Raw genomic sequence first — 26,904 nt, forward strand, 5'->3', positions numbered from 1 at the left:
TTAATTAGATGCAACAGCTTCCCACTGCACCTGTTACTACAGATATGTAGTTCATTTCCCCCACGCCCACCTCTTCCTTTGCAGTTACCAACATGTAGTTCCTCCTTTGCCCCAGTTTGAGCTATTATTGGCTTATTGGACTGCCCCCAGCCACCCAGCTCCTTCACTTCCATTCCACCCAGGCATTTGCCTCCATCACAGAAGCTTCCTTTGCTTGTGCTTGAGGCCAGCTTAGCTCAGTTTAGAACAAGACCATACCTCTAAGCCTGCCATGGTCTGACTATGGACCAAAGACACAGGACTTGTTTATACCAGAGAAGTGCACTGGTTTATTTACATTGATTAAAAAGCCTATTGGTAAGGTACTAACACAAGATAAACGTATCTAAGCAAGGGGTCAGTGCCTCCATATAAGGGGTTTTAACGATATCCATTTCCCTAATATATACAAGGCCTGATACTGCTTCTGTAGAAGTGGCAGGACACCCATTTACTTTAATTGGAGCAGGCCCAAAATAAGGGACAAAAGAAAACCTAAGATCCCAGGAAGCTTAAAGCTATTTTGTTAACATTGTTAACATATTTACATTTCCCTCTAACCTCAGCTTCAGGACTCCATGGTAGTGAGATAAATAATTTATAAGAATCAATTTATAAGAACACCAGGTTTGTGATGAAGGTAAATGTATGTATGAAACAAGAGGCATCTCTCATAATGAAGAGACAATTGAGAAATGGGCTCAGCTTGCTTATGCTGTGACCTATAACAATCATTCATGTGACCACTTGTCCTTTGGTCTCCTGCGAAACACAGTATCACAGAATCGACGGGGTCTGTCTAAATCAAGCTGGCAGCATGTGTGAGTTCATTTGTTTAAGCAAAGTGAACTTGAGGTGATCAACAGGGATGTGGCATGCAAGTCTGAACTAACAAATGTGTACATAACTTCAGTCCAGTTCAAGAGATGGGAAATGAATTAGTACAGCTATTGCATGCAAAATTAGTGCTTCTGAAATTACCCTTAAAAACCAAACTCTGTCTAGCTACTTACACATTATCTAGCTAGCTAACCTCCTCAGCAAAATATCGGCATTCTTCCCAATCATTAATGGATGTTAAAATCACAACACTCCTGTGAGGTAGGGAAGTATTATCCCCATTTTACAGATTAGGAACCACAACACAGGGTAGATTAAGTGATTTACTCAGGGTTGCACAATGAGTCTATCATAGAGCTAGGAACTGAACCCAAGTCTCTAGAGTCATAGCTCAGGGCCCGATCCACTAGACCATGCTACGTAGCTGCCAGTAAAAGAGATGAGATGGGAAGAGATGAGAAAGTTGTATTCAAATCCAGTTAGGTTTAGAGATTTAGGTTTATTCAAATCCAGATTTTACAGTGCTAAAATCTGTCTAAAGTGTTCGATCCTAAATAGCTGAGATCTCAGGAGATAATCTAATCCGATGACATTCTGGCCATCTTGAATAGTAAAAGTTTCATGAGATCAGATGTTCTTGAGAGCTTTCAACCACTTCCAGCCTGGACCTGGGAAACAAACACCTTCCTCTCGGACTCCAAACTAGAGCGGGGGCTTGAATGGGGGGGATTTTGGGTTCAAGTCCTGTTGATGTAAAATATGCTTGTATACAAGTAAGGCACCTAGAGTGCTGTACAGTTTGTCTGCATTTCTCCCACTGTTTCTGAAATGTGCAACACTGACAGCTGTATGCTGGCAAGAGAGTCCAGCTTCTCAGCAAATGTGCAGTCTAAAGACCTCGCACATAGAAGTGGCAATGAAAAGCCTTTATCTTACATTAGGAAAGGCCCATCATGTACCGTGCACCGCATCAGGGCTTTGTGCAGGGCCTTATTCACCATTTGGATATAATTTGTCAGACTTAAAAGGGAGACTCCATGGAAAGCGTAGTCCAACAGGACTAGATCAACTGCACAGTCTGTTAGCATACAGTCTGATCATATGAGACATACCATATTCCACCTACTTGAAAGCTGCCCTCCCAGTGTACTGCAAAGCTTGCAAGGAGCCAGATGCTGTTGCTGGCGGAAATACTTTCACAACTCGAGTCTTTGCATCTTTCACAGCTCTCCCTCCCCTAGGAAGAAGGGAGAAAGAGATTGTGTTGAAGTGCATGAAATGTAAAACTCCACCTGGTTTGATTTTAGATCCCATCTTTTTAAACAAAACAAATCTCCTATTTTAAAGAGCTGAGCTAGGGAAAAAATAAATGTTTAAAATAACATTGTGGTGCAGTAATATCCAACACATGCTGAATGATACTGTAAAGACGATGGCTCAGCTGAATATCTGAAACTTCTCTGTACTAATTTATAAAGCAGTTTCTGTTGGAGTATTAAACCCCAGCACTAGGTCAAATTCTAGCTCAAGTAATTACATGCTTAATCCCAGCTGTAGTTTTCCTTCACTTCCTGTCCTAAACCCTTTTGTAGGATTGCTTTTCAGTAAGAAAGACCTGATCTTGCAAACTGCCAAGTGCCCTCAATTCCCATTAATGTCAATAAAAGATGGGAATGCTCAGTACCTTGCAGGATCAGACTCTAAAATGGCAGCACAAAAATATCCAAAGAAGTGCCTTAAATGGAATAATGATACTAATTCAAGAGTTCCTGGCTCCCAGTCTTGTGTAAGGTCTAATGGGGTGAGCACATCTCTCTCTCTCTCCCCTCAACAGTTGTTTTTCTTGATTTAGCTTGTAGCAGTGAAGCCAACTCCTTTCCCTTTTTGTAGCAGAATGATACTTGCTTTGCACTCAGGAACAGCTTTTTCTATGCCTTGTATGTTATAACACATCAGGTTGGGACAATGTTCAGAATCACAGGAAGTGAGAGATCTCTGCATTCAGAGCAACATTCTAAAGTGCTTTGGAAATTACTGGCTTAATTGAAAGGCAAAGTTGAATCTGATTTTCAGAAAGACTATGCACTCACAACTTCAGCTGAAATCAACCAGATCTGAAAACCAGGCCCAAATGCCAAACCTCCTCCTTTTCTCATGCAATCACTCTCTTATTTGAATGATGGTGAAGTTAGGGGCTGCCTTATGTACATACAAGTTAATACTAGAAAGGCAGATTAATAAATAAACCTTGCGCACTGAAGGATGACTGTAGTCGAGGCAGCTTGCAATAGGAAAGCTGAAGATTTTTCCCGCTTATTCTGTGAGGTCCAAATCTTTTATTAAAGAAAAAGGTGAGTGTTCGAGCTAAAAATGCCCCTTTTTAAAAATGACAATGTAAACTTTTTAACCTCTTATGCCATTCAGCTGGCTATTTTCTATACTCATCTTTTAGTCTATGACAGCTAAACATTCTTGGTCAAATGACTCAGAAACTTGAAGAGAGGGGCATTTCAAGAAGAGAGTCTTAGTGAGCAACAAGAAGAGATTTCTTCTGAATCCTCTAACATCAAGGACATTTCCATTGTTTCCCAATGTTGTTGATAAGAAAACCCCTTAACATTCCAGAGTTCCTGTACTTTGATGGGCACCCAGCACTCATAAACCAGGCGTGCACAGTCTTTACTGGCATTCTGTTCAAAATACTGTAAGTAGCACAGAAGGAGAAGAATTTTACACTCACAAGATGGCATTTCAGACTGAACTAGTTACCTGAGCACTGTCATGAGATAAGCCTCTTCCATGGATTGTCTGACTTAAAACATTCACCCTAGAAATCTTCTGGTGGAAACAAGTTCCTGAAAAAAACCCAGAATGGTGAATATTAACTTCCTTCCTAGCCTCTGACCTTGGCTATGCAGAAGAGATCACACTTTACTGACAGACCCATTATCCTACGAAACAAGCAACCCTTGTGACATTGTTCTGTGTTCATTCAGCACCTAGCAAAATGGGGTCCGGGTCCAGGACTGGGGCCCCTAGGCGCTATGGTAATACGAATGATAATAGCACGGCCCTGAGTGACATCTCATTTTGGTGCCACAAACAGGTTGTGCTTTTTCCATCTCCATGCTGCCGAAAGGCCAGCAGAACTCAAAAGGTGCACCTGAGTCATGCAGTCTGGGGCTCCTCAGATGATGCCTGCCTCTGAAAGCCCATACCTGTCTTGCATGCTCCCACCTGGCTTCCTTTTCTCCCCACACACACACAGGGAGAAGCTGCAGGGTCTGAGTGAAGTGCAGTGCTGCTGCAGACATAGCTGACCCTCATCCCTGCTTTCTGCCTGGCCAGAGCCAGATCTGTGCACAGAGGAGTCCCTCCAGGCATACAGCCAAAGGGCATGATCTGTCAGAGTTAGAACTCCCGAATATGGCTCACAGGAAAGAGATGTGAGGCCAGATTCTGCTCCCCATAAAAGCCTATGGGAATTTGACCACTGACTTCAATGGGGAGCAGGATCAAGCCCAACAGATATCAATTTTATAATCACCTTTTACTGCAACGGCACTTTATGCTTGGAATAGGGGATCTGATGCAGTCTGGACATCATTGGCCTAAGCAATTGCCTTTTCTCTCTGCACTCCCCACACCTGTCTATAGGGAAACACTGGAAGCAGGGAGCTGAGGAGAGAGGAGGAGCAGCCAATCTGAGGGGAGCTGGTTATTATTTTAAAATACAAGCCCCCAGTCAGTGTTTTCCAATATGGACGACTCCCGTAACAGAGAGGATAGATGAGAGTTCTGCTGGCAGTCACAGTTCTCTGCTGTTCTGATGGGTGAGGTCTGGGGTACATCCACCCTGTTTGACCCTCAAACCCTCTTACAAAAAAATCCTGGCAATAAGATGGCATGGTAGCCATCTGTCCATCCACTCGTGTATTCCCCTTCATCATCTTGTTCTTCATTCCTGTAAGTCCAAAAGAGCCTATTTGGCAAGTGCCACTTTGACCATATAGTGACATTAGTGGTTTTGAGGAATCACAGAAAAATAAAACAGTCACTCCCAGGCTGATAGAAACTAGCGAGGTGCTTTGGGCAAAAGGGAGTTAAGCACACACAGATATGGATATTGGGGTATAAGTGATTGTACTAGAAGAAACAAACATCAGATTTCAAGTGTTGCCTATAAGGTCAATCAATATATTAGCAATGGAACATAGGGAGAGATTTACAAAGGTGACTTAGATCAGTGGCTCTCAACCTTTCCAGACTCCTGTACCCCTTTCAGGAGTCTGATTTGTCTTGTATACCCCAAGTTTCACCTCACTTCAAAACTACCTGCTTACAACATCAGACATAAAAATACAGAAGTGTCACAGCACACTATTACTGAAAATTGCTTCATTCTCATTTTTACCATATAACTATAAAATAAATCAACAGGAATATAAATATTGTACTTACATTTCAGTGTATAGTATATAGAGCAGTATAAACAAGTCATTGTCTGTATGAAATTTTAGTTTGTACTGACTTCGCTAGTGCTTTTTATGTAGCCTGTTGTAAAACTCGGCAAATATCTAGATGAGTTGATGTACCCCCAGAAGACCTCTGTGTATTCCTAGGGGTACACATACCCCTGTATGAGAACCATTGACTTACATGGTCAATTCTCATTGACTTTCACTGGCAGCTGGGTGCCCACCTGCCCTTTGTGCCTTTGAAAATCTACCCCTTAATTTTCAAGTCTTGGTGGAAAGAAAAAGAAAGGGTCTTTATGGAAAGGAAATGTCACACTATTCAGCAGTTGCATGCAGCACTGCATCGAATCATTACTGTAGAATACTGAAATACTTTTTTGGCTGGAGTATTGTCATTTGCAACATAATAAGCAGCAAATGGCTTTAAACTGCGATATATTTTAATCCCTTTTTACATGTAGTTTACCTGCATAGGCATCCCATCCAAATGAATCTGAAAGCCCTGCCCTAGAGTAAAGAGTAGCCTGTTTCCATAAGGATAGCTAGGACATGATCCGGGAGTTTTCAGTCTTTCAGAAAGCTGAGAAGATCTACGAATTAATAACTGCTGTGAGTTAGAAGATGCCTCACATGAGTTTTACGAATGGTTGGAGCCTGAACACAACGCCATTGCCAGCCTCTGAAGAGGAGTTTAGCAGTGATCCCCCTTTTTGTGTGCCTGTGTGTACATTCCAGCTGGAGAGAAAGAGAGAGAGTCAACAAACAGCAGCCCCAGCTTGGCGCAGCACTCACCCTGGCTGAAAAGATGGAGCAAAAGGAGGAATTTGCTCACTTCTTCTCGTTAAAAGATTGAAAGACAGGTTTTGTCCCTGATCTCTGGGATGCCCTTCCACTCAGGGAGGAATGCACCCCGTTAGCACCACACAAAAAGAATTTCAAGCTGCAGCCCTCAGGAGACGGAGCAACAATTACATTTGGAAAGGGACAGAAATGCTTCTTTACAGCATGTCAATAAAATGGAGCAAGAGAACACAGCTGAGCACAACATCCCAGCGCGTACACAGGGCAGGGGATCCTGGCAGTGTGTTTACACAAGGTAAAAGAACCAAGCAATGTCATTTACGGTATGTGTGGGCCCTGTCCTCTGGGGGCAGGGCATCCAAAACTCCCATGAGGCCAAATACTGAGGTGCTTCCTCTGTTTTTAATGACTATTTACGCGGGTATAGGTGTCTTCCCTGAGAAAGGACTAAGTGAAAGTGGAGAGATGGATCCACAGCTAGCGTAAGTTGTCATAGTTCCACTGAAGTCAGTGAAGCTATGACAACGTCCATCAGACATCAGCTGGGGATCTGGCCCTGAGTAAGGACCTCAGAATTTGGCCCACTGACATTAGTGGGAGGCCAGGTTGTTCAGTACCTCCCAGGATCAGAACCCTTGTGACTACAAACAAACGCACATGGTATAAAGCTATGAATTCACAATAACAGAGGAACAGGCCAATTGTATTATTTATTCATTCATTCATTCACATTTGTGCTCGACCGTAATGAAAAAGCACCCATCCATTGTGCTGGGTGCCCTTGAAAATCTTTTTAAAATACACCAGTAAACAAACAGCCTAGATCAAACCAAGTGACAACATAAATTAATCATCCTCCCTGCCCCAACAATGCTCAGCAGAGTCCCACACTACTGTTATCTAGCCCACCTAATTGCTAGCTCCCCATAGGCAAGGAGGGAAGGGAACCTGAATTTGGCTCCTGTAAAGCTGTTCTATGGAAAATCATGAATGTCCACAGAGAGTTCATACACACCTGCTTATACTATTATAAAAGAAGGCTGTATTTACTATTTTCTGATGAAGTGGAGTAGCAGATCTGCTCTGCTCAGTGACTTCAGATCATCTGTAGACCTTTTTCATCAACAGGAAGTTATATTCTTGAAGGACAGTTTAACTAGGAGTCCAATTCTTTAAAGCACAGCACAGATCTATTTATGTTACCTAGGATACTAAAAATTCTAAGCTTGACCTCGATCTGCCTGACTTGTAAGAGCTGGTGTGTAGTGGCAACAACAACCTCAGCCCACAAAGAGACTGACTGCCTTCTGGCCAACTGTGATAACAGAATCCAGCAAGAACTACATCCAGGCCTCCTTGCCAAAAGGAAGGTCTCCACAAACCAGGGGATTTCAAGGAAAGGCAAAATGATGAGAATGCTCGGAATCAATCTTTGTACCATTTTATACTGTGTTTTGTTTTGAAATTATGTATTCCTGTCTCCCCAGCTGGTGACAACACCACCATCTTTCCCAGCACTCAGATCCTTTCCCTGTTGCTGTCTCCCTTTTCCCAACAACTACCTCTGCTTTATCTAGGTCTTCATACACTCTAAAAGTACCAGGACTTAAAGGGACACACCACGGAACAGCTGCTGACTGACCACTCATTCTTACTACCCTTAAGGAGCAATCACCCTGTTACAAAGGGGAAGTAGCAGCCTCACAGAGGCTGTTCTCCCTCCTACCCCTACTCTGCTCCTTGCAATACAGTAGACCATGCTGGGAAATAAGGGACCCTCCTTACACCCTCTTACTTCCCTACCTGGGGAGAGTGAAAATTTTGCCCTTGAAAGATATTTTAATTTGAATGATATCTAGTGATTTGTCAATCAAACAAACATTCCATTCCCAGCAACAAAGAATGAAATGAGAACTTGAGGAAATCCGTGACTAGCAGGACCACAGATACATATTTCAGTTTTTCCTGGCCCTCATTCTCAAATGGGTGTGTGTCAAATGGGCCTTTATGCAAATATATTTTCAGTCTCCTTTTGTGCAAGACTACCACCACTCAGCTCCATATCAAGGATTAGCTGCATTTCACAACAGTTCATCTTCATAGTACAGAACTTGGGGAAACTCCAGTGTGTTTACCAGGCTGTGGAGGACATGGGGTGGTAGTAAGCCCTCAGGTGGCAAGTTCTGGATATGCCTTTTGGTGCAAATTACTTGGGAACACGTATCCAACTGCGTTCTCCTTTGAACTGTGACATTCCAGAGGCACTGCTCTTTATGTTGTTTGGTCACAATGTAGAAAGTGTACACATACCTTTGTTCCTCTGAGGAACCTTCTACATTGTTTCTGAACAAATATACTATAGCCCTGCAGTGGAAAACAAAGGGTCTGTTGGTTTCTGAGCACTAGTAGTACACCTCAGAAGACACAAGGAAGAAATGTTTATTCAGATCTGATCTGGTTTGCTCACACATGCCATTTTGCATACACCTTGGGACCCACTGCCAGTGAAATCACTTTTTTCCCCCATAGACCTTGGCTATGGGCTACATCCTTCAGTCCTTACTTTGAGCGACTGCCAGGAGCAAAAATCCCCAACAGATGGAGACGGGACACTAGATGGGGAAGACTCTGAGTTACTATAGAGAATTCCTTCCCAGGTATCTGCCTGATTGGTCCTGCCCACATGCTCGGGGTCGAACCGATCGCCATATTTGGGGTCGGGAAGGAATTTTTCACCCAGTCAGATTGGCAGGCTTTTTGCCTTCCTCTGCAGCATGGGGCATGGGTCACTTGTAGGTTTAAACTATGTAAATGGTGAATTCTCTGTAACTTGAAGTCATTAAACCATGATTTGAGGACTTCAGTAACTCAGCCAGAGGTTAGGGGTCTATTTCAGAAGTGGGGTGAGGTTCTGTGCAACGTGCAGGTCAGATTCACTAGATGATAATGATGATCCTTCTTACCTTAAAGTCTATGAGCAACACTCTCATGTGAGTCAATGGGTGTTTGGACAGAGAGAGAGAGCTATAGGATTTGGCCACATAAATAGAGGTCCACTTTCTACCCTTATAATTTATACATTGACACAAGTTAGATCTTTCATTCTACTTCTATATTCTAAATAGAGATTTTATCAATAGCGACTTTCTATATCATTATGTTTGATCTCATATAAGATCAGACTAAGGAGAGAGAAGGTAGGAAGGGCTGCCTAGCCTAAAGAAACTGACCCAACCCAGGCCTCTTGTGTCAGAACAGACTAAGCAGAGTGAGTTCTGGATTTTGTTGTTTTTCAAAGATTCTGTAACTCTCTCATGTGTTTTATTAAGGCTATGTCTACACTAGCACGTTTGTTGGTAAACCTTTTTTCGATCAGGAGTGTGTGAAAAAAATACACCCTGACCGACATAAGTTTCACCAAGAGAAGCGCAGGTGTGGACAGTGCCATGTCGGTGGGAGACACTCTCCTGCTGACATTGTGACCACCACTCACTGGGGGTGGTTTAATTATGCCGACATGAGAGCTCTCTTCCGCCAGCATAGAGCATGTGCGTGGGAGAACTTACAGTGGGGCAGCTGCAGCGGTCCAGCTGTGCCGTTGTAAGGTCTGCAGTGTACACATAGCCTAAGAGTAAAGTGTCTGTGGTTAAGAAATTCCTTTGCTAGGCCTGTGTTCCCTTGCTTTCCTGCCATGTTGGTCCTGAAGGTTTTAACGAGAAATCAGAGTTCCCAGAGCCAGGTGATCAATGGAAGGGAACATATCTAAATAATTGGGGACTCAGGAGAGCTGGGTCATTGGCCTGGAGGACAGAGGTAGCTGAACTGTGGGATCCCACTGCTCTAAAAGGGTGTCAAACATGGGGTGTGCTCCTGGGAGTATGCCTGACAGACCCATAACTGGGAACCATACCAGTCACTACTCAGACTCAGAGGGGCTTAGAAGCACCTGGGGCAGGATTTGGGTCTGTTTATTATGGACTGGTGTCTATCCAAAAGTGAGGACGGGGCCAGGTTGTAATAGGATTAGACATTGTTTTGTGTAGTGTAAGCCCATTTTTTATACCAGTTCAGAGGAGCTGCTACTGAAAACCATTTTTCGTAATGGTCAATTTGCTAGGGCAGATCAGGCTTAAGAAGAATTTGTATGACTAGCCCGTACACTATCCATCTGGAGATCTATAACAGCCATATGAAGCCAAAGTATGAGGTTTTGGCTAGATCTGATGCATCTGGGGTGTGAAACACAGCACATATTTAAAAGGAGATAATATGAAACAATTTATTGTCCCCTGGAGAAATGTGAACCAAGAATCAATGCATATTTTGATTTGTAATTTATACTACACTCTTTTTATGAGTTACTGTGTGATCTTATTTTCTCAGTCTGTTTGGCTTTTTAGTAATTATCTGATTCACATTTTAGAAAGGGCAATTTCGAAAGAGCTCCTTTCTTACAGTCTAAAATCCATAATTATTCTGCAATTAATCTGACCAGTGTCCTGGTTATGTTCAAGAGTCCAAATATGTTGTATAGACAGCTTGATTTTTGTCCTGCCCTTAAAGTAACTGAAATTGAAAGCATCAGAGAATATGAAAACATTGTGCTGGGGGAAGAGTGAAGAGGAAAGGGCCATATTTCTCTGGACTAAGTTTAAGTTCGAATCTAAAGTTTTTGCTTTGAGTTCCTCTCTCCTTTCACTTTATAGTCCAGGCTCTCTCTCTCTCTCTCTCACTCTCTCTCTCTCTCTCACACACACACACAAATAAAAAAAAATCCATGTTTATTTGTCATGGTTTCCACAGACTAAGCTCAACAGCAGATTGAGGTTGTGAGCACTGCTTTGTGGTATTTCCTTTTTTGAGATTTTTTTTCCAGGATGTTTTTGAACTGACTCCGTGTTCACACACACACACACACATTCACAGCGAGGTTACACCCAGTTGGTTCCTTCTTGAGGGTAAATTCTTGGGATTCGCAGCTTCCAAACAGCCGATTTCCTTTCCTCGCAGCTGGGAGGGCAGGTTCCCAGGCTGCTGCTCCTGTGCTCACTGACTGCCACTGCTGGACCGTCCCCAGGAGGAGTTAGTCGCTTCACTTCTAAGGTCCCTCAAAGCAAACAAGGGGGAGGCGGGGAGGGGAGAGAGGGGATCCGGGATCAGCCTCTCCTGCCCCAGCAGCAGCCAGGATGCTCCGAGGCAGCGGCAGCTGCTGGCTTCTGGAATCCCGGCCAGGCGAGTCACCCCGTTAGGAGGCCCCGCCAGCACCCCCCGCCCGGAGGGCAGCGGCGGCAGCATGGGCAGCGGCAGCAGCAGGAGGAAGCGGAGCTGCAGCCCCGCCGCGGATCGTCCTGGCAGGCGGGGCAGAAGCAGCAGCGCCCCCAGCGGGCAGGGCGAGGAGGCCAGGGGCAGCCAGGCGCCCGCCCCCACGGAGCTGCCCAGCACCAGCCTGCGGCGGCCGCAGCCGGGCGAAGCGGCGGAGGACTCGGACTGGGAGCTGCTGGAGGAGGTGCTGGCTGAGTGCGAGGAGCCGGGCGCGCTGCCCCCCACGGCCCGGGGCCCGGCTGCCCCCATCCCGGGCCCGCCCCGCCGGGGGCCCGCCGGGGACTCCGGGGCCGGCCACGACCGGCACCCAGCGGCGGCGGCAGCAGGGAGCGGCCGGGGCAGCGGGGCCGCCGGAGGGGACCAGCCGGTAAGTGACACCCCCATCCCGACAGGGGGGCGGGAGCGGAGCGGAGCCCAGGCAGCAAGATGGAGGCGAGGCAGGGCCCGGCCCGGGGCCCAAGTAACCCGTCCCCCCCGCTCAGCGCCTTGCCCCCCGGCCAGCCCGTCCCCCCCCCGGGGGCCCATCGCCCTGGGATCCAGCCAGCCCGCCCCCCCCGGGGCCCATCGCCCTGGGATCCAGCCAGCCTGTCCCCCCCAGGGCCCATCGCCCTGGGATCCAGCCAGCCCGAATATCAGGGTTGGAAGGGACCTCAGGAGGCCATCTAGTCCAACTCCTGCTCAAAGCAGGACCAGTCCCCAACTAAATCATCCCAGCCAGGGCTTTGTCAAGCCTGACCTTAAAAACGTCTAAGGAAGGAGATTCCACCACCTCCCTAGGTAACCCATTCCAGTGCTTCACCACCCTCCTTGTGAAATGTTTTTCCTAATATCCAACCTAAACCTCCCACACTGCAACTTCAGCCCATTATTCCTTGTTTTGTCATCTGGTACCACTGAGAACAGTCTAGAGCCATCCTCTTTGGAACCCCCTTTCAGGTAGTTGAAAGCAGCTATGGAATCCTCCCTCATTCTTCTCTTCTGCAGACTAAGTAATCCCAGTTCCCTCAGCCTCTCCTCATAAGTCATGTGCTCCAGTCCCCTAATCATTTTTGTTGCCCTCCACTGGACTCTCTCCAATTTATCCACATCTTTCTTGTAGTGTGGGGCCCAAAACTGGACACAGTACTCCAGATGAGGCCTCACCAATGTCGAATAGAGGGGAATGATCACATCCCTCGATCTGCTGGCAATGCTCCTACTTATACAGCCCAAAATGCTGTTAGCCTTCTTGGCAACAAGGGCATACTGTTGACTCATATCCAGCTTCTTGTCCACTGTAACCCCTAGGTCCTTTTCTGCAGAACTGCTGCCTAGCCACTGTGTCCCTAGTCTGTAGCAGTGCCTGGGATTCTTCCCTCCTAAGTGCAGGACTCTGCACTTGTCCTTGTTGAACCTCATCAGATTTCTTTTGGCCCAATCCTCCAATTTGTCTAAGTCCCTCTGTATCCTATCCCTATCCTCCAGCGTATCTACCACTCCCCCAGTTTTGCGTCATCTGCAAACTTGCTGAGGGTGCAATCCACGCCATCCTCCAGATCATTAATGAAGATATTGAACAAAACTGGCCCCAGGACCGACCCTTGGGGCACTCCGCTTGATACCGGCTGCCAACTAGACATGGAGCCATTGATCACTACCCGCTGAGCCCAACAATCTAGCCAGCTTTCTATCCACCTTACAGTCCATTCATCCAGCCCATACTTCTTTAACTTGCTGGCAAGAATACTGTGGGAGACCGTATCAAAAGCTTTGCTAAAGTCAAGGAATAACATGTTCACTACTTTCCCCTCATCCACAGAGCCAGTTATCTCATAGTAGAAGGCAATTAGGTTAGTCAGGTATGATTTGCCCTTGGTGAATCCATGCTGACTGTTCCCAATCACTTTCCTCTCCTCTAAGTGCTTGAGAATTGGTTCCTTGAGAACCTGCTTCATGATTTTTCCAGGGACTGAGGTGAGGCTGACTGGCCTGTAGTTCCTCAGATCTTCCTTCTTCCCTTTTTTAAAGATGGGCACTACATTAGCCTTTTTCCAGTCATCTGGGACCTCCCCCGATCACCATGAGTTTTCAAAGATAATGGCCGCTGGCTCTGCAATCACATCAGCCAACTCCTTTAGCACCCTCGGATGCAGCGCATCCGGCCCCATGGACTTGTGCACGTCCAGCTTTTCTAAATAGTCATGAACCACTTTTTTCTCCACAGAGGGCTGGTCACCTCCTCCCCATACTGTGCTGCCCAGTGCAGTGAAGGTTCCAGACAGCTCATCCCACCCCTGGTGTCCCCTCTGGCCCACACCCTAGGGCCCAATGCCCTTGGGATCCAGTGAGCCCCATCCCTCCAGGATCCCATCTAGCCCATTGCCCTGAGGATCTACCTAGCCCCATCCGTCACTTGGACTTCCATTCTAACCCAATGCCCAGGGATCCAGCCAGCCTGATCCCCTTAGGACTTCCCCTATAACCTATCACTCAGCTAACCCATTTCCCTTGCAGGTCCCTTTCTATTTAATCCCTTCTGGGAGTCCCAGCTAGCCTGCCTCCTTGGGAGGGGTGTCCCAGCCCGCCCAGTTCTTTGAGTTCAATACAGAACTGGTTCCTATAACGTTTACAGATCAGCATCCCAACCTATAGAGCTCTCCCTTTTCTGTGGAGACAGTTGCATAGCTTAATTCGTCCTTTCTTTTAATTTTATCCTTTTACTCCTAGCTATAGCCCCTTCAGCTAAAGTTGTGGGGTAAGCCCTTGGATAGTTCTCTTTCCGTTGCCGGTTCTCGACCTAGGCCCTGTGTACGTTAGAAAAGTCTATCACTGTAATATCAATCTACGTAGCCAGTGGTTGCCAAGCTATAGCATAGTCAGTTCTTTTTATCTTTCCTGACAAATCATTCCCTGCAGCCCTTTTATCATTTCTGTTGCTCTTCCCCGAATTCCTTATCTCTTTTAGGGGAAATATAATCATGAAAGGGTCATGCGAGTCTCAGTTTTCTGTGCTCCATTAAAGGTTTTTTCCTCCTTCGATTAATTCCTTGTAAAAGTATCCCAGTGTCATTAAATAAAGCATCTGGCACAGCTCAAATTTTTTCCTTTGTTTAGTCATGTAAGCAATAGTTTGAAACCTGACCATATATATAGATACAGGACCTTTTAATGTTTGCCAGTTCACTGCAGTAACAATGGTGCCATCTGAAAAAAAAACAACCAACACCTCAGTTTTATTCTATACAGCAACTAATGACTTTTCCTGTGACTAGAACTGTAATTAGCAGGGCTTTCTTCCTATCCAACGAAGACAACATTAACTTCAACTTCTGTTTCACCTTAGTAGGATACCAAGGGCACCAAGAACAGTGATCTGTCTGTTAGATGCTGCTGCAGGAGGGACTACCAAAATTGTGGGAATACACTGATAGATTAAAAAATAGTAACAAATATTTAGAATTCAGAGGACTTTCCCCATCAGATGCCTAACAACTTTTAGGTTAGGTTAAATGGAAGCTTAAAGCCCTGACAGTCTCACTTTAAGATTATATTTGTATTTCCATTGTAAAACTCTGTTTTTGCAAGGGATAATGATAATTTTGATATAATTTCTTAACAGAGTAATTATTTTGTCAACGATCAGCATGGGCACATATAAAAAAACAAACCTCAAAGCGAAGTCGTATTTAGACATCATGAAAAAATAGAGGTTTAATATCTTTTCTTTGCTCTTATAACTCAAACACACTCACTTGATCCTAGAACTTTTACTCACCTAAGTAATTCTCACTCTTGAGCAATCCCACTGACTTCACTAGTTAATCTTTACTTATGTAAGGGCTAGAGGATACGACTCCACATTTTTGTTCCAACGTGCACTCAAATATTGATTGTGGTGTTTTTAAAAATAAGACAGCTCAGTTGAAATTTGGCTGCTATGTGTAGGGTTATTTTTAAGTAACTAAATTTTTAATATTCTGTATATTCTTATTGATAACATAAATTGGCAAACTACAGTAAGTCATGACAGGTGACAAACAGGGTTACTTTTTTAATAAAGATAAACCAGAGAAAGTTAATCCATAAGAGTAGATATTAAGAAAATGCTGAACTGACAAATCAATAAAGGTCCAAGAATTGAAGAATTAAGGTTGTAGCAGACATGTCTGAATTCATCTAACTAGGTCTAAGTGGATACAGCACATACTGATATGTGATACCATGCACTATTTTTAGCCTTTTACAAGATGCTGCTGAAACTCCTTGCAGGATTTATCTATCAAACCCAGTAGCTTTCTGCCCTCTCCAACCCACTTTTGCCAGTACACCTCTCCTTCACAGATATGTTCAAGTAAGGTGTATTCTAAAGGTATTAGCCTTTTTCATATCTTTTCTAGAATTTCTGATATCCAGCCCTAGTGGCTATTCATATCAATTGGATATTTCACTTAAATATTAGTGAAGAATGTTGACATCTACACTATCATCATTAGGCTTCAGGGTTAGCACCACACTGAGATAAATCAGGGTCAGTTCACATCTCTCAAAGCAATAGTTTCAGGCTAACTCTCTACAGACTCACAATAGGCAAGATTCTGATCCTCTGACTTATGATGAGACCTGCATGATGACAACACCTTGGAGAGTAAGGTGGTACTCAGGGTAGGAGAGGAGGGCACAGTCTAGCCCTAAGACAGATCTGCATTGGTTCAAACAGAACCAATTAAATTACAGCATACATTCTGCAGGAAGTGAGGAGCCACAAGAAACACCCCAGTCGGCTGGAGGCACCCATGAACAGAGGCTTGTGCACCATTGGCTTAGACTAGTCGGGAGGCTAGGATACAACATGATCAGCTACCAGGACTTCAAAGATGTCAGCTTGTATCTACACAGGTGGAAAGAAGGGTTTTCAATTATGTTAACCTAACTCAATTGAGCTAACACAATTGACAAAAGCACTCTCATCCCCTCCCAAGTCATTTGAAGAGAAACAAAATTACAGGGGCTTTGCAAAGAGAATTAACTCACAGGTTAGGTCAGGGTTTTTTTCCTTTGGAACCTGGAGCACGAAGCATTTTCATCTGAAATTTCAAAGCAGTTCTCATACATGGACTGGTATTATCCTGATTATACAGATGGAGAAACTGAGGCTAGCAGCAGAGTTAGGAATAGAACCCAAATCTCCTGAGTCTTATTCTTTTGGGACCCCTGGATCGCTCTGACAGCAGTCACCATTTCTTTTGAAACTTCCATTTAATTTCAGCCACCCACTCACCCATCTAGAGCCTGAGCAATCACTCTTGTTTTTCTGTCTCACTTTTCTTTGCTCAGCTCAAAAAGAATATTTGTGGTTTTACAAAAGATGCCATAGTACAGTACATGGTGGCCGCTCTCTATGGAAACCAGGAAGGACTGTGTTGCCGTGGCCTCATTCATCACGCTCCTGGCTTCCTAACATGGAAAAATGTGCAAGCAATCTGGTTTTTTAAATAGCTTTCAGCAGAGTTGTAGTAGCACCTACTTAGTAGAGACATAAAGTGATTACATTATAGCACTGCATATGGGATGGTATAGTTAATAGTAGTATACAATACTTAGTAGTTATAGTCCAATGGATTGTAATGTACTTTTAAAAATCTGATTTAGTCAGAAAGGTAGTGTATACTTTTTACATCCAGATAAGTGCCCTTTCTGTAAATTTGTGTGAAACAGTGTCACCTTGTGGCTGGTTAGCTGAATCTTATTTATGCTCCGTATTTCATATGGATAGTCCAAAGAGACATTTTTCATTGCACATGTATACACACACACACACTTTTTATAGATACTTTTACATTGGTACTAAATAGTGTTCTTTTTCTTGTTGAAATACTTTTTAAAGTGGAAATAAACAATGTCTTTTATTCAGGTTTCAGAGTAACAGCCGTGTTAGTCTGTCTTTGCAAAAAGAAAAGGAGTACTTGTGGCACCTTAGAGACTAACCAATTTATTTGAGCATGAGCTTTCGTGAGCTACAGCTCACTTCATCGGATGCATACCGTGGAAACTGCAGTAGACATTATATACACACAGAGATCATGAAACAATACCTCCTCCCACCCCACTGTCCTGCTGGTAATAGCTTATCAAAAGTGACCACTCTCCCTACAATGTGCATGATAATCAAGGTGGGCCATTTCCAGCACAAATCCAGGTTTTCTCACCCCCCCACCCCCATACACACACAAACTCACTCTCCTGCTGGTAATAGCTTATCTAAAGTGATCATTAAGTTGGGCCATTTCCAGCACAAATCCAGGTTTTCTCACCCTCCGCCCCCCACAGACTCACTCTCCTGCTGGTAATAGCCCATCCAAAGTGACCACTCTCTTCACAATGTGTATGATAATCAAGGTGGGCCATTTCGAGCACAAATCCAGGTTCTCTGTCTCACCCCCTCACCCCCCTCCAAAAACCACACACACAAACTCAATCTCCTGCTGGTAATAGCTTATCCAAAGTGACCACTCTCCCTCCAATGTGCATGATAATCAAGGTGGGCCATTTCCAGCATAAATCCAGGTTTTCTCACCCCCCCCACCCCCATACACACACAAACTCACTCTCTCTCTCTGGTCACGCAATCACCGACATGAAGGTCACTATCTTACAACAAAAAAACTTCAAATCCAGACTCCAGCGAGAAACTGCTGAATTGGAATTCATTTGCAAATTGGATACTATTAATTTAGGCGTAAATAGAGACTGGGAGTGGCTAAGTCATTATGCAAGGTAACCTATTTCCCCTTGCTTTTTCCTACCCCCCACCCCCCCTACGTTCTGGTTAAACTTGGATTTAAACTTGGAGAGTGGTCAATTTGGATGAGCTATTGCCAGCAGGAGAGTGAGTTTATATGTGTGTGTGTGTGTGTGTGTGTTCCCGGGGGGGCTGGGGTGAGAAAGCCTGGATCTGTGCTGGAAATGACCCACCTTGATTACCATGCACATTGTAGGGAGAGTGGTCACTTTGGATGAGCTATTACCAGCAGGAGAGTGAGTTTGTGTGTGTATGGGGGTGGGGGGGGTGAGAAAACCTGTATTTGTGCTGGAAATGGCCCACCTTGATTATCATGCACATTGTAGGGAGAGTGGTCACTTTGGATAAGCTATTACCAGCAGGAGATTGAGTTTGTGTGTGTGGTTTTTGGAGGGGGGTGAGGGGGTGAGAGAGAGAACCTGGATTTGTGCAGGAAATGGCCCACCTTGATTATCATACACATTGTGAAGAGAGTGGTCACTTTGGATGGGCTATTACCAGCAGGAGAGTGAGTTTGTGTGTGGGGGGGGGGGGGGCGGAGGGTGAGAAAACCTGGATTTGTGCTGGAAATGGCCCAACTTGATGATCACTTTAGATAAGCTATTACCAGCAGGACAGTGGGGTGGGAGGCGGTATTGTTTCATGGTCTCTGTGTGTATATAATGTCTACTGCAGTTTCCACGGTATGCATCCGATGAAGTGAGCTGTAGCTCACGAAAGCTCATGCTCAAATAAATTGGTTAGTCTCTAAGGTGCCACAAGTACTCCTTTTCTTTTTGTCTTTTATTCAACACTATTAAATATTATTTTCAACATTTAAAAATGATTGTTAATGGTCAAAAGTGCCCTCACGTCAAGTCCATTGTTGACCAAAAGACTAGAAAACATACTGAAGGGAACAATCCTGCGATGGCAGGGAAATGGACTAGATGACCTAATAAATAGATCTTTTCCAGCTCTAACATCTGTGAATCTATCAACTCCTAGCTACAGCTGGGGGAATGATTGGATGGAAAATCCAAACAAATTGAGATTTTGTCAAACTGTGCAACTCCCCTCATTAATTTCCAGAGTTGGATCTTGATGATCCCAAGCTGAACATTTCACTTTTTTTGTGTGTGGATCACAAGCCACTAAAATTTTAACACAAGTTTGCAGTTTGGCCAGTGGACGAACAAACCGGTAGTCGTGTTGTAATCTTAACTAAAAAGAATGACAAAGAGTTTATGTAATCACAGCACAGCTGTGCTGCACTCAAACTGACAACTGAACAGAATGGCCACCAGGACGCAGAGGTGTGTTTTCTACCAACATCACTTTCTGGTCTTTACAGAGAGTTTGGTTCACTTTGCTGCTTCTGTACTGTAAATGATTGCTGATCTAAAGCAAAAAAATGGAGCGTGGGGAGGAGGATGTTTACCAGAAAAAATTCTAGATCTCAAACATTTTAGAGAATCCTTCTTCTGGGAGCTCCCCATAGTCTTCTTCATTTCCTGAGCGACACTCCTGTCAGCATCTGTCGTAACACTCCTGGGTTGGCCACAGGATGCTGCTGCAGATTGGTGAGACATGCCCCTCTCCAGGCCTTGAGTGCCTTACTTATTGCCTAGGATTCCATTCCACAATGTCACATCTGGTTACATACTAGGCCAAATTCGCCCCTGCAGTAAGTATGCTGACTTTAGTGGAGTTTCACTGCAGGGATGGATCTGATCTGCTGAGTTCTAATGATTTGTATCCCCGCCAAACTCAGCACCATGTGCCAAAACCTTCTTCCCAACCTGGAAATAGGATGGAAAGAAAACAAGGAGGAGGCTCTGCAGTCTGGCTGAGAACTAGAAAGAGGCTGAAAGCTGCATCATAAGATGCTGACATGATTTAATTTTTCACTTCATTGTAATAGAAGAGGTACCAAACAACCCAGTGATTATTCATTTAGCTCCAGGACAGGGACCCACTGATATTCAAGCCTTGTGCATCACATTAACCCACATAAAACGTTAATGTAAGTTACCTGCTGCATGTGCACCATACAAATTACAACTAACATGAGCACACCAGGGTGGAGTTAGATTTCATTCTATGTCTATTCCATGCCATACTCGATGAGACATCTCATGCCATATGACCTGAACTGCTGCTAAGATCGTATCCTTCTCCTGGTCACTCTGACCATGTCATCTTGCCCGTCTGGGATGAATTGAGAGCAGACAGAAGTGTGGGGAGAGACCTGAAGGTGTAGACTATACCTTCCTCTCTTTTCAGTTTCCCAGAGCTTTTCTTGAGGCAGTAGATTACAGAGTAGTAGATACCTACATATACTAATACGCATTTCTCTTCGGAAACAAGTGTTGCTGCTGAAAGAGGTCCTTACAGAAGGTAGCATAGGTGCTGGGGGTGCTGTAGTACCCTCTGGCTTGAAGTGGTTTCCATCATATAAAGGGTTTACAGTTTGGTTCAGTGGCTCTCAGCACCCCCATTATACAAATTGTTCCAGCACCCCTGGAAGGCAGCAGCTAATTTTGCTTTGTGAAGCAGGTTTTACTAACCAGAGACAGTCCTGATGACTAATTAATTCTCTCTTCCGCCCACATAACATGTACAGCTCACAGTGTGGAGGAGTTAGCCACAGGGGGAAAAATCTGTTGTATAAGTTAAACACACCCTTAAAACATCCAGCATCCTCCTGCCTAGAAAAATGTTGGAAACTGGGAATGTTGGCTACATTCTCCCAGAGCTAAGAGCAGAGTCAAATGCCCCTAGAAGTGTATATTCCCATTCAGTGCTCATGATTAAGGCTATCCCTACACTGCAAACCTTACAGTGGCACAGCTGTTCCACTACGGCAGGGCCGCTGTAAGGCACTTGGTGTAACTGCTCTTTGCTGGCAAAAAAGAGCTCTCCTGCCGACAAAATAAAACCACCCCCCAACAAGGTGGGTGGTAGCTTTGTCAGCGGGAGAGCATCCCCCGCGGACAAAGTGCTGTCCAGACTGGCACTTTTCATCAGTAAAAGAAGTTATTTTTTTCACACCCAAGTGACAAAAGTTTTACCAATGAAAGTGCAGTGTAGACATGGCCTAATACTGTTGTTGGAATAAAGTGCTCATTGCAGCTTTACCACTGGGGGCGAGATTCATACCTGCTTGTGCAAGGAGCTGCACCCTCTCTGTCCACCAAGGGAGGGATTCAGCCTGAGGGAGAGCAGCCCGTGTTTTCAGTACTGCCTTCTCACAGGCGTTACTGCAGGGGATGCCAGCTTTGTGCTATTGTGGGGCAAGTCACAGGGCCCTTCTGCTCCCCATCCCTGAACAGTGCTGTCTATTCTTTGGGTGCTATTCTGGTCCTCTGTAGTGGAAGGGATGATGTGATGTGAGACTGTCTTCCTTCCGCGGCCCTGCACCAGGAGTTCAGCGGGGATGGCTATGGCCCTTTGTGTCTAATGAGAATCTCCTGCATGCTAAGATGGTATGTTCCACAGCAGCAGAGATAGGAAGGGTTACTCTGGTTCTCCACTCTGAGATACAGCTTCCTGTCAGACCATGGGTGCCGACTCCATGGGTGCTCCGGGCTCAAACATGCACTGAAAAAAAAAAGAAGGTTCTCAGCACCCGCAGGGCCAGATTAATCTTTTGTGGGCCCTGGTGCCTGGACTGTGGCCCCATCCCCAGCTCCGCCCATGCTCTGCCCTGAGCCCTGCTTCCATTTGCCCTCTTCCTTCCCCCCCCCCAGCCCAGAGGCCTTGCCTGTGCTCTGCCTGAGGCCACACCCCTGCTCGGCCTCTTCCACCCAAGGCACCACCCACCACTCAAACCAGCGGGGGAGAGGGGGAGGCAGAGAGGAGAACCCACCGGCAAAACCAAAAGTCAGCACCTGGGTGTCAGACTGCTCCTTACACCATTCCCACCAATACGTCGTCCCTTTGGAGAGTCAGGGGGGAGCAGGTTTCTCTTTTCTTCAATAAATTGTGTAGATGGTGCCAAAGTACCAGAGCAAATTCTCAATTTCTCCACACAACCCTGCCGATGGGCCTCTCGCTGACTCATGCGACTGCTTCGTATTAGTCTAGGAAGTCTTCTCAGTCATAGAATCATAGAATATGAGGGTTGGAAGGGACCTCAGGAGGTCATCTAGTCCAAACCCCTGCTCAAAGCAGGACCAATCCCCAACTAAATCATCCCAGCCAGGGCTTTGTCAAACCTGACCTTAAAAACTTCTAAGGAAGGAGATTCTACCACCTCCCAAGGTAACGCATTCCAGTGTTTCACCACCCTCCTAGTGAAAAAGTTTTTCCTAATATCCAACGTAAACCTCCCCCACTGCAACTTGAGACCATTACTCCTTGTCCTGTCATCTTCTACCACTGAGAATAGTCTAGAACCATCCTCTTTGGAACCACCTCTCAGGTAGTTGAAAGCAGCTATCAAATCCCCCCTCATTCTTCTCTTCTGCAGACTAAACAATCCCAGTTCTCTCAGCCTCTCCTCATAAGTCATGTGTTCCAGACCCCTAATCATTTTTGTTGCCCTTCGCTGGACTCTCTCCAATTTTTCCACATCCTTCTTGTAGTGTGGGGCCCAAAACTGGACACAGTACTCCAGATGAGGCCTCACCAATGGCGAATAGAGGGGAACGATCACGTCCCTCGATCTGCTGGCTATGCCCCTACTTATACATCCCAAAATGCCATTGGCCTTCTTGGCAACAAGGGCACACTGTTGACTCATATCCAGCTTCTCGTCCACTGTCACCCCTAGGTCCTTTTCCGCAGAACTGCTGCCTAGCCATTCGGTCCCTAGTCTGTAGCAGTGCATTGGATTCTTCCGTCCTAAGTGCAGGACCCTGCACTTATCCTTGTTGAACCTCATTAGATTTCTTTTGGCCCAATCCTCCAATTTGTCTAGGTCCCTCTGTATCCTATCCCTCCCCTCCAGCGTATCTACCACTCCTCCCAGTTTAGTATCATCCGCAAATTTGCTGAGAGTGCAATCCACACCATCCTCCAGATCATTTATGAAGATACTGAACAAAACCGGCCCCAGGACCGACCCTTGGGGCACTCCACTTGATACCGGCTGCCATCTAGACATGGAGCCATTGATCCCTATCCGTTGAGCCTGATAATCTAGCCAACTTTCTACCCACCTTATAGTGCATTCATCCAGCCCATACTTGTTTAACTTGCTGACAAGAATACTGTGGGAGACCGTGTCAAAAGCTTTGCTAAAGTCAAGAAACAATACATCCACTGCTTTCCCTTCATCCACAGAACCAGTAATCTCATCATAGAAGGCGATTAGATTAGTCAGGCATGACCTTCCCTTGGTGAATCCATGCTGACTGTTCCTGATCACTTTCCTCTCGTGTAAGTGCTTCAGGATTGATTCCTTGAGGACCTGCTCCATGATTTTTCCGGGGACTGAGGTGAGGCTGACTGGCCTGTAGTTCCCAGGATCCTCCTTCTTCCCTTTTTTAAAGATGGGCACCACATTAGCCTTTTTCCAGTCGTCCAGGACTTCCCCCGATCGCCATGAGTTTTCAAAGATAATGGCCAATGGCTCTGCAATCACAGCCGCCAACTCCTTTAGCACTCTCGGATGCAACGCATCCGGCCCCGTGGACTTGTGCACGTCCAGCTTTTCCAAATAGTCCCTAACCACTTCTTTCTCCACAGAGAGCTGGCCACCTACTCCCTATGCTGTGTTGCCCAGTGCAGCAGTCTGGGAGCTGACCTTGTTAGTGAAGACAGAGGCAAAAAAAGCATTGAGTACATTAGCTTTTTCCACATCCTCTGTCACTAGGTTGCCTCCCTCATTCAGTAAGGGGCCCACACTTTCCTTGGCTTTCTTCTTGTTGCCAACATACCTGAAGAAACCCTTCTTGTTACTCTTAACATCTCTTGCTAGCTGCAGCTCCAGGTGCGATTTGGCCCTCCTGATTTCATTCCTACATGCCCAAGCAACATTTTTATACTCTTCCCTGGTCATTTGTCCAATCTTCCACTTCTTGTAAGCTTCTTTTTTATGTTTAAGATCCGCAAGGATTTCACTGTTAAGCCAAGCTGGTCGCCTGCCATATTTACTATTCTTTCGACACATCGGGATGGTTTGTCCCTGTAACCTCAATAGGGATTCTTTGAAATACAGCCCGCTCTCCTGGACTCCTTTCCCCCTCATGTTATTCCCCCAGGGGATGCTACCCAACAGTTCCCTGAGGGAGTCGAAGTCTGCTTTCCTGAAGTCCAGGGTCCGTATTCTGCTGCTTACCTTTCTTCCCTGTGTCAGAATCCTGAACTTGACCAACTCATGGTCACTGCCTCCCAGATACCCATCCACTTTTGCTTCCCCTACTAATTCTTCCCCGTTTGTGAGCAGCAGGTCAAGAGAAGCTCTCCCCCTAGTTGGCTTCTCCAGCACTTGCACCAGGAAATTGTCCCCTACATTTTCCAAAAACTTCCTGGATTGTCTGTGCACCGCTGTAGTGCTCTCCCAGTAGATATCAGGATGATTAAAGTCGCCCATGAGAACCAGGGCGTGCGATCTAGTAGCTTCTGCAAGTTGCCGGAAGAAAGCCTCATCCTCCTCATCCCCCTGGTCTGGTGGTCTATAGCAGACTCCTTCCACTACATCACTCTTGTTGCTCACACTTCTAAACTTAATCCAGAGACACTCAGGTTTTTCTGCAGTTTCGTACCGGAGCTCTGAGCAGTCATACCGCTCCCTTACATACAGTGCTACTCCCCCACCTTTTCTGCCCTGCCTGTCCTTCCTGAACAGTTTATAACCATCCATGACAGTACTCCAGTCATGTGAGTTATCCCACCACGTCTCTGTTATTCTAATCACGTCATAATTCCTTGCCTTCACCAGGACCTCCAGTTCTCCCTGCTTGTTTCCAAGGCTTTGTGCATTTGTATATAGGCACTTGAGATAACCTGCTGATCGCCCCTCATTCTCAGTATGAGGTGGGAGCCCTCCCCTCATAGACGTTCCTGCCTGTGCTTCCTCCCGGTATCCTGCTTGCCCACTTACCTCAGGGTTTTGGTCTCCTTCACCCGGTGAACCTAGTTTAAAGCCCTCCTCACTAGGTTAGCCAGCCTGCTCGCAAAGATGCTCTTCCCTCTCTTCGTTAGGTGGAGCCCATCTCTGCCCAGCACTCCTCCTTCATGGAACACCATCCCGTGGTCAAAGAATCCAAAGCCTTCTCTCCGACACCACCTGCGTAGCCATTCGTTGACTTCCACAATTCGACGGTCCCTACCCCGGCCTTTTCCTTCAATGGGGAGGATGGACGAGAACACCACTTGCGCCTCAAACTCCTTTATCCTTCTTCCCAGAGCCACGTAGTCCGCAGTGATCCGCTCAAGGTCATTCTTGGCAGTATCATTGGTGCCCACGTGGAGAAGCAGGAAGGGGTAGCGATCCGAGGGCTTGATGAGTCTCGGCAGTCTCTCTGTCACATCGCGAATCTTAGCCCCTGGCAAGCAGCAGACTTCTCTGTTTTCCCGGTCAGGGCGGCAGATAGATGACTGAGTCCCCCTGAGGAGAGAGTCCCCGACCACCACCACCTGCCTCCTTCTCTTGGGAGTGGTGGTCGTGGAACCCCCAACCTCAGGACATCGCATCTCATGCCTTCCAACCAGCCGAGTCTCCTTCTGCTTTCTCCCCCGAGACGTATCATCTGGTCCACTCTCCGCAATGGTACCTGTGGAGAGAACATGAAAACGTTTACTTACCTGTGTCTGCGTTGCTGGTACCCGGACATTCCCCCTTCTTCTTCTGGAGGTCACATGTTGCCAAGCTTCTTCACTGGCCTCTTGGCTCTGCTGTGCAACCTGCTCTAAATCTTTAGAGCTTTGTGCCCGTAGAAGCATATCCTGACTTTTGTCCAGGAAATTCTCAGATTCTCGTATGCAACGCAGGGTCGATATCTGTTGCTCCAGACCTTCAATCTTCTCTTCCAATATGGATACTAGCTTGCACTTTGTACAGACAAAGTCGCGTCTGTCCTGTGGAAGAAAGACAAACATGGCACATCCAGTGCAGGTCACAATAGCTGAACACCCCCACTCCATATCATCTTTCTACTATGAGCTTCCTCAGAGAAGCTGGCAAGATGTAAGCCTCACTGGGCTCACCCCAGGCGAACTCCCAGGCAAACTCCTGCTGTGTGCTGCTCTGCTGTTCCCCGCTGCTCAGCTGGTTCGCTGAGCTCTGGCTATTTTTAAACAGCCAGGCTTCCCTGAAACATACAAACAGACACTCCCAATACCCGCCACCCGGAGGCTACCACCCAATCAGGCACTCGCTCAGGCTTTCAAACTGCCCTCCCAGCAAACACACACTCAGATACTCACTCAGCAAACACACACTCGGATACTCACCAATCCCAGGCAAACTTCAAACAGAGCATTGCAAAACAAACAAAAAAACAAAACAAAAAACTTTAACTTTCCGGTGGCCTGTATGAAAGAAGCTGGGGCCGGATTTGTAAAGATCTTTAGACACCTAAAGATCTTTACAGGTCTGGCCCTTGGTTGCTAATGGACTAGTGCCACCATCACCAAAGCCACCATCACCCAACTGCCTACTTTGTAAACAGCTATAACAGAGAGGCCAAGGATTTGCAAAGTCACAGGTACCACACA

At 45.9% G+C, this 26,904-nt stretch overlaps 1 protein-coding gene and 1 long non-coding RNA gene across 5 annotated transcripts in view; one reads left to right on the forward strand and one right to left on the reverse strand.

Annotated features, from left to right (window-relative positions):
- Nucleotides 1–2,005: 2,005 nt before the first annotated feature.
- Nucleotides 2,006–7,265, reverse strand: LOC311517701. Its single transcript, XR_014710766.1, has 3 exons — nt 7,174–7,265; nt 3,649–3,734; nt 2,006–2,116 (listed from the first exon to the last, which is right to left on the reverse strand). It is a non-coding gene; the product is annotated as an uncharacterized lncRNA (long non-coding RNA).
- Nucleotides 7,266–11,021: 3,756 nt separating this feature from the next.
- Nucleotides 11,022–26,904, forward strand: part of CYS1 (cystin 1) — a 46,610-nt gene continuing 30,727 nt past the window's right edge. For 2 of the 4 annotated variants that reach the window (XM_084622095.1, XM_084622094.1), the window contains exon 1: nt 11,022–11,847. In XM_084622095.1, the coding sequence (XP_084478221.1) occupies nt 11,452–11,847 (396 nt within the window). In that variant the 5' untranslated portion in view covers nt 11,022–11,451. The remainder of the gene's footprint in view (nt 11,848–26,904) is intronic. The other 2 variants (XM_084622097.1, XM_084622096.1) reach the window with 2 other exon arrangements.

This window comes from Lepidochelys olivacea (genome assembly GCF_965140295.1).
Source record: "Lepidochelys olivacea isolate rLepOli2 genome assembly, chromosome: 3".
In the NCBI taxonomy this organism is placed as follows: Eukaryota; Metazoa; Chordata; order Testudines; family Cheloniidae; genus Lepidochelys; species Lepidochelys olivacea.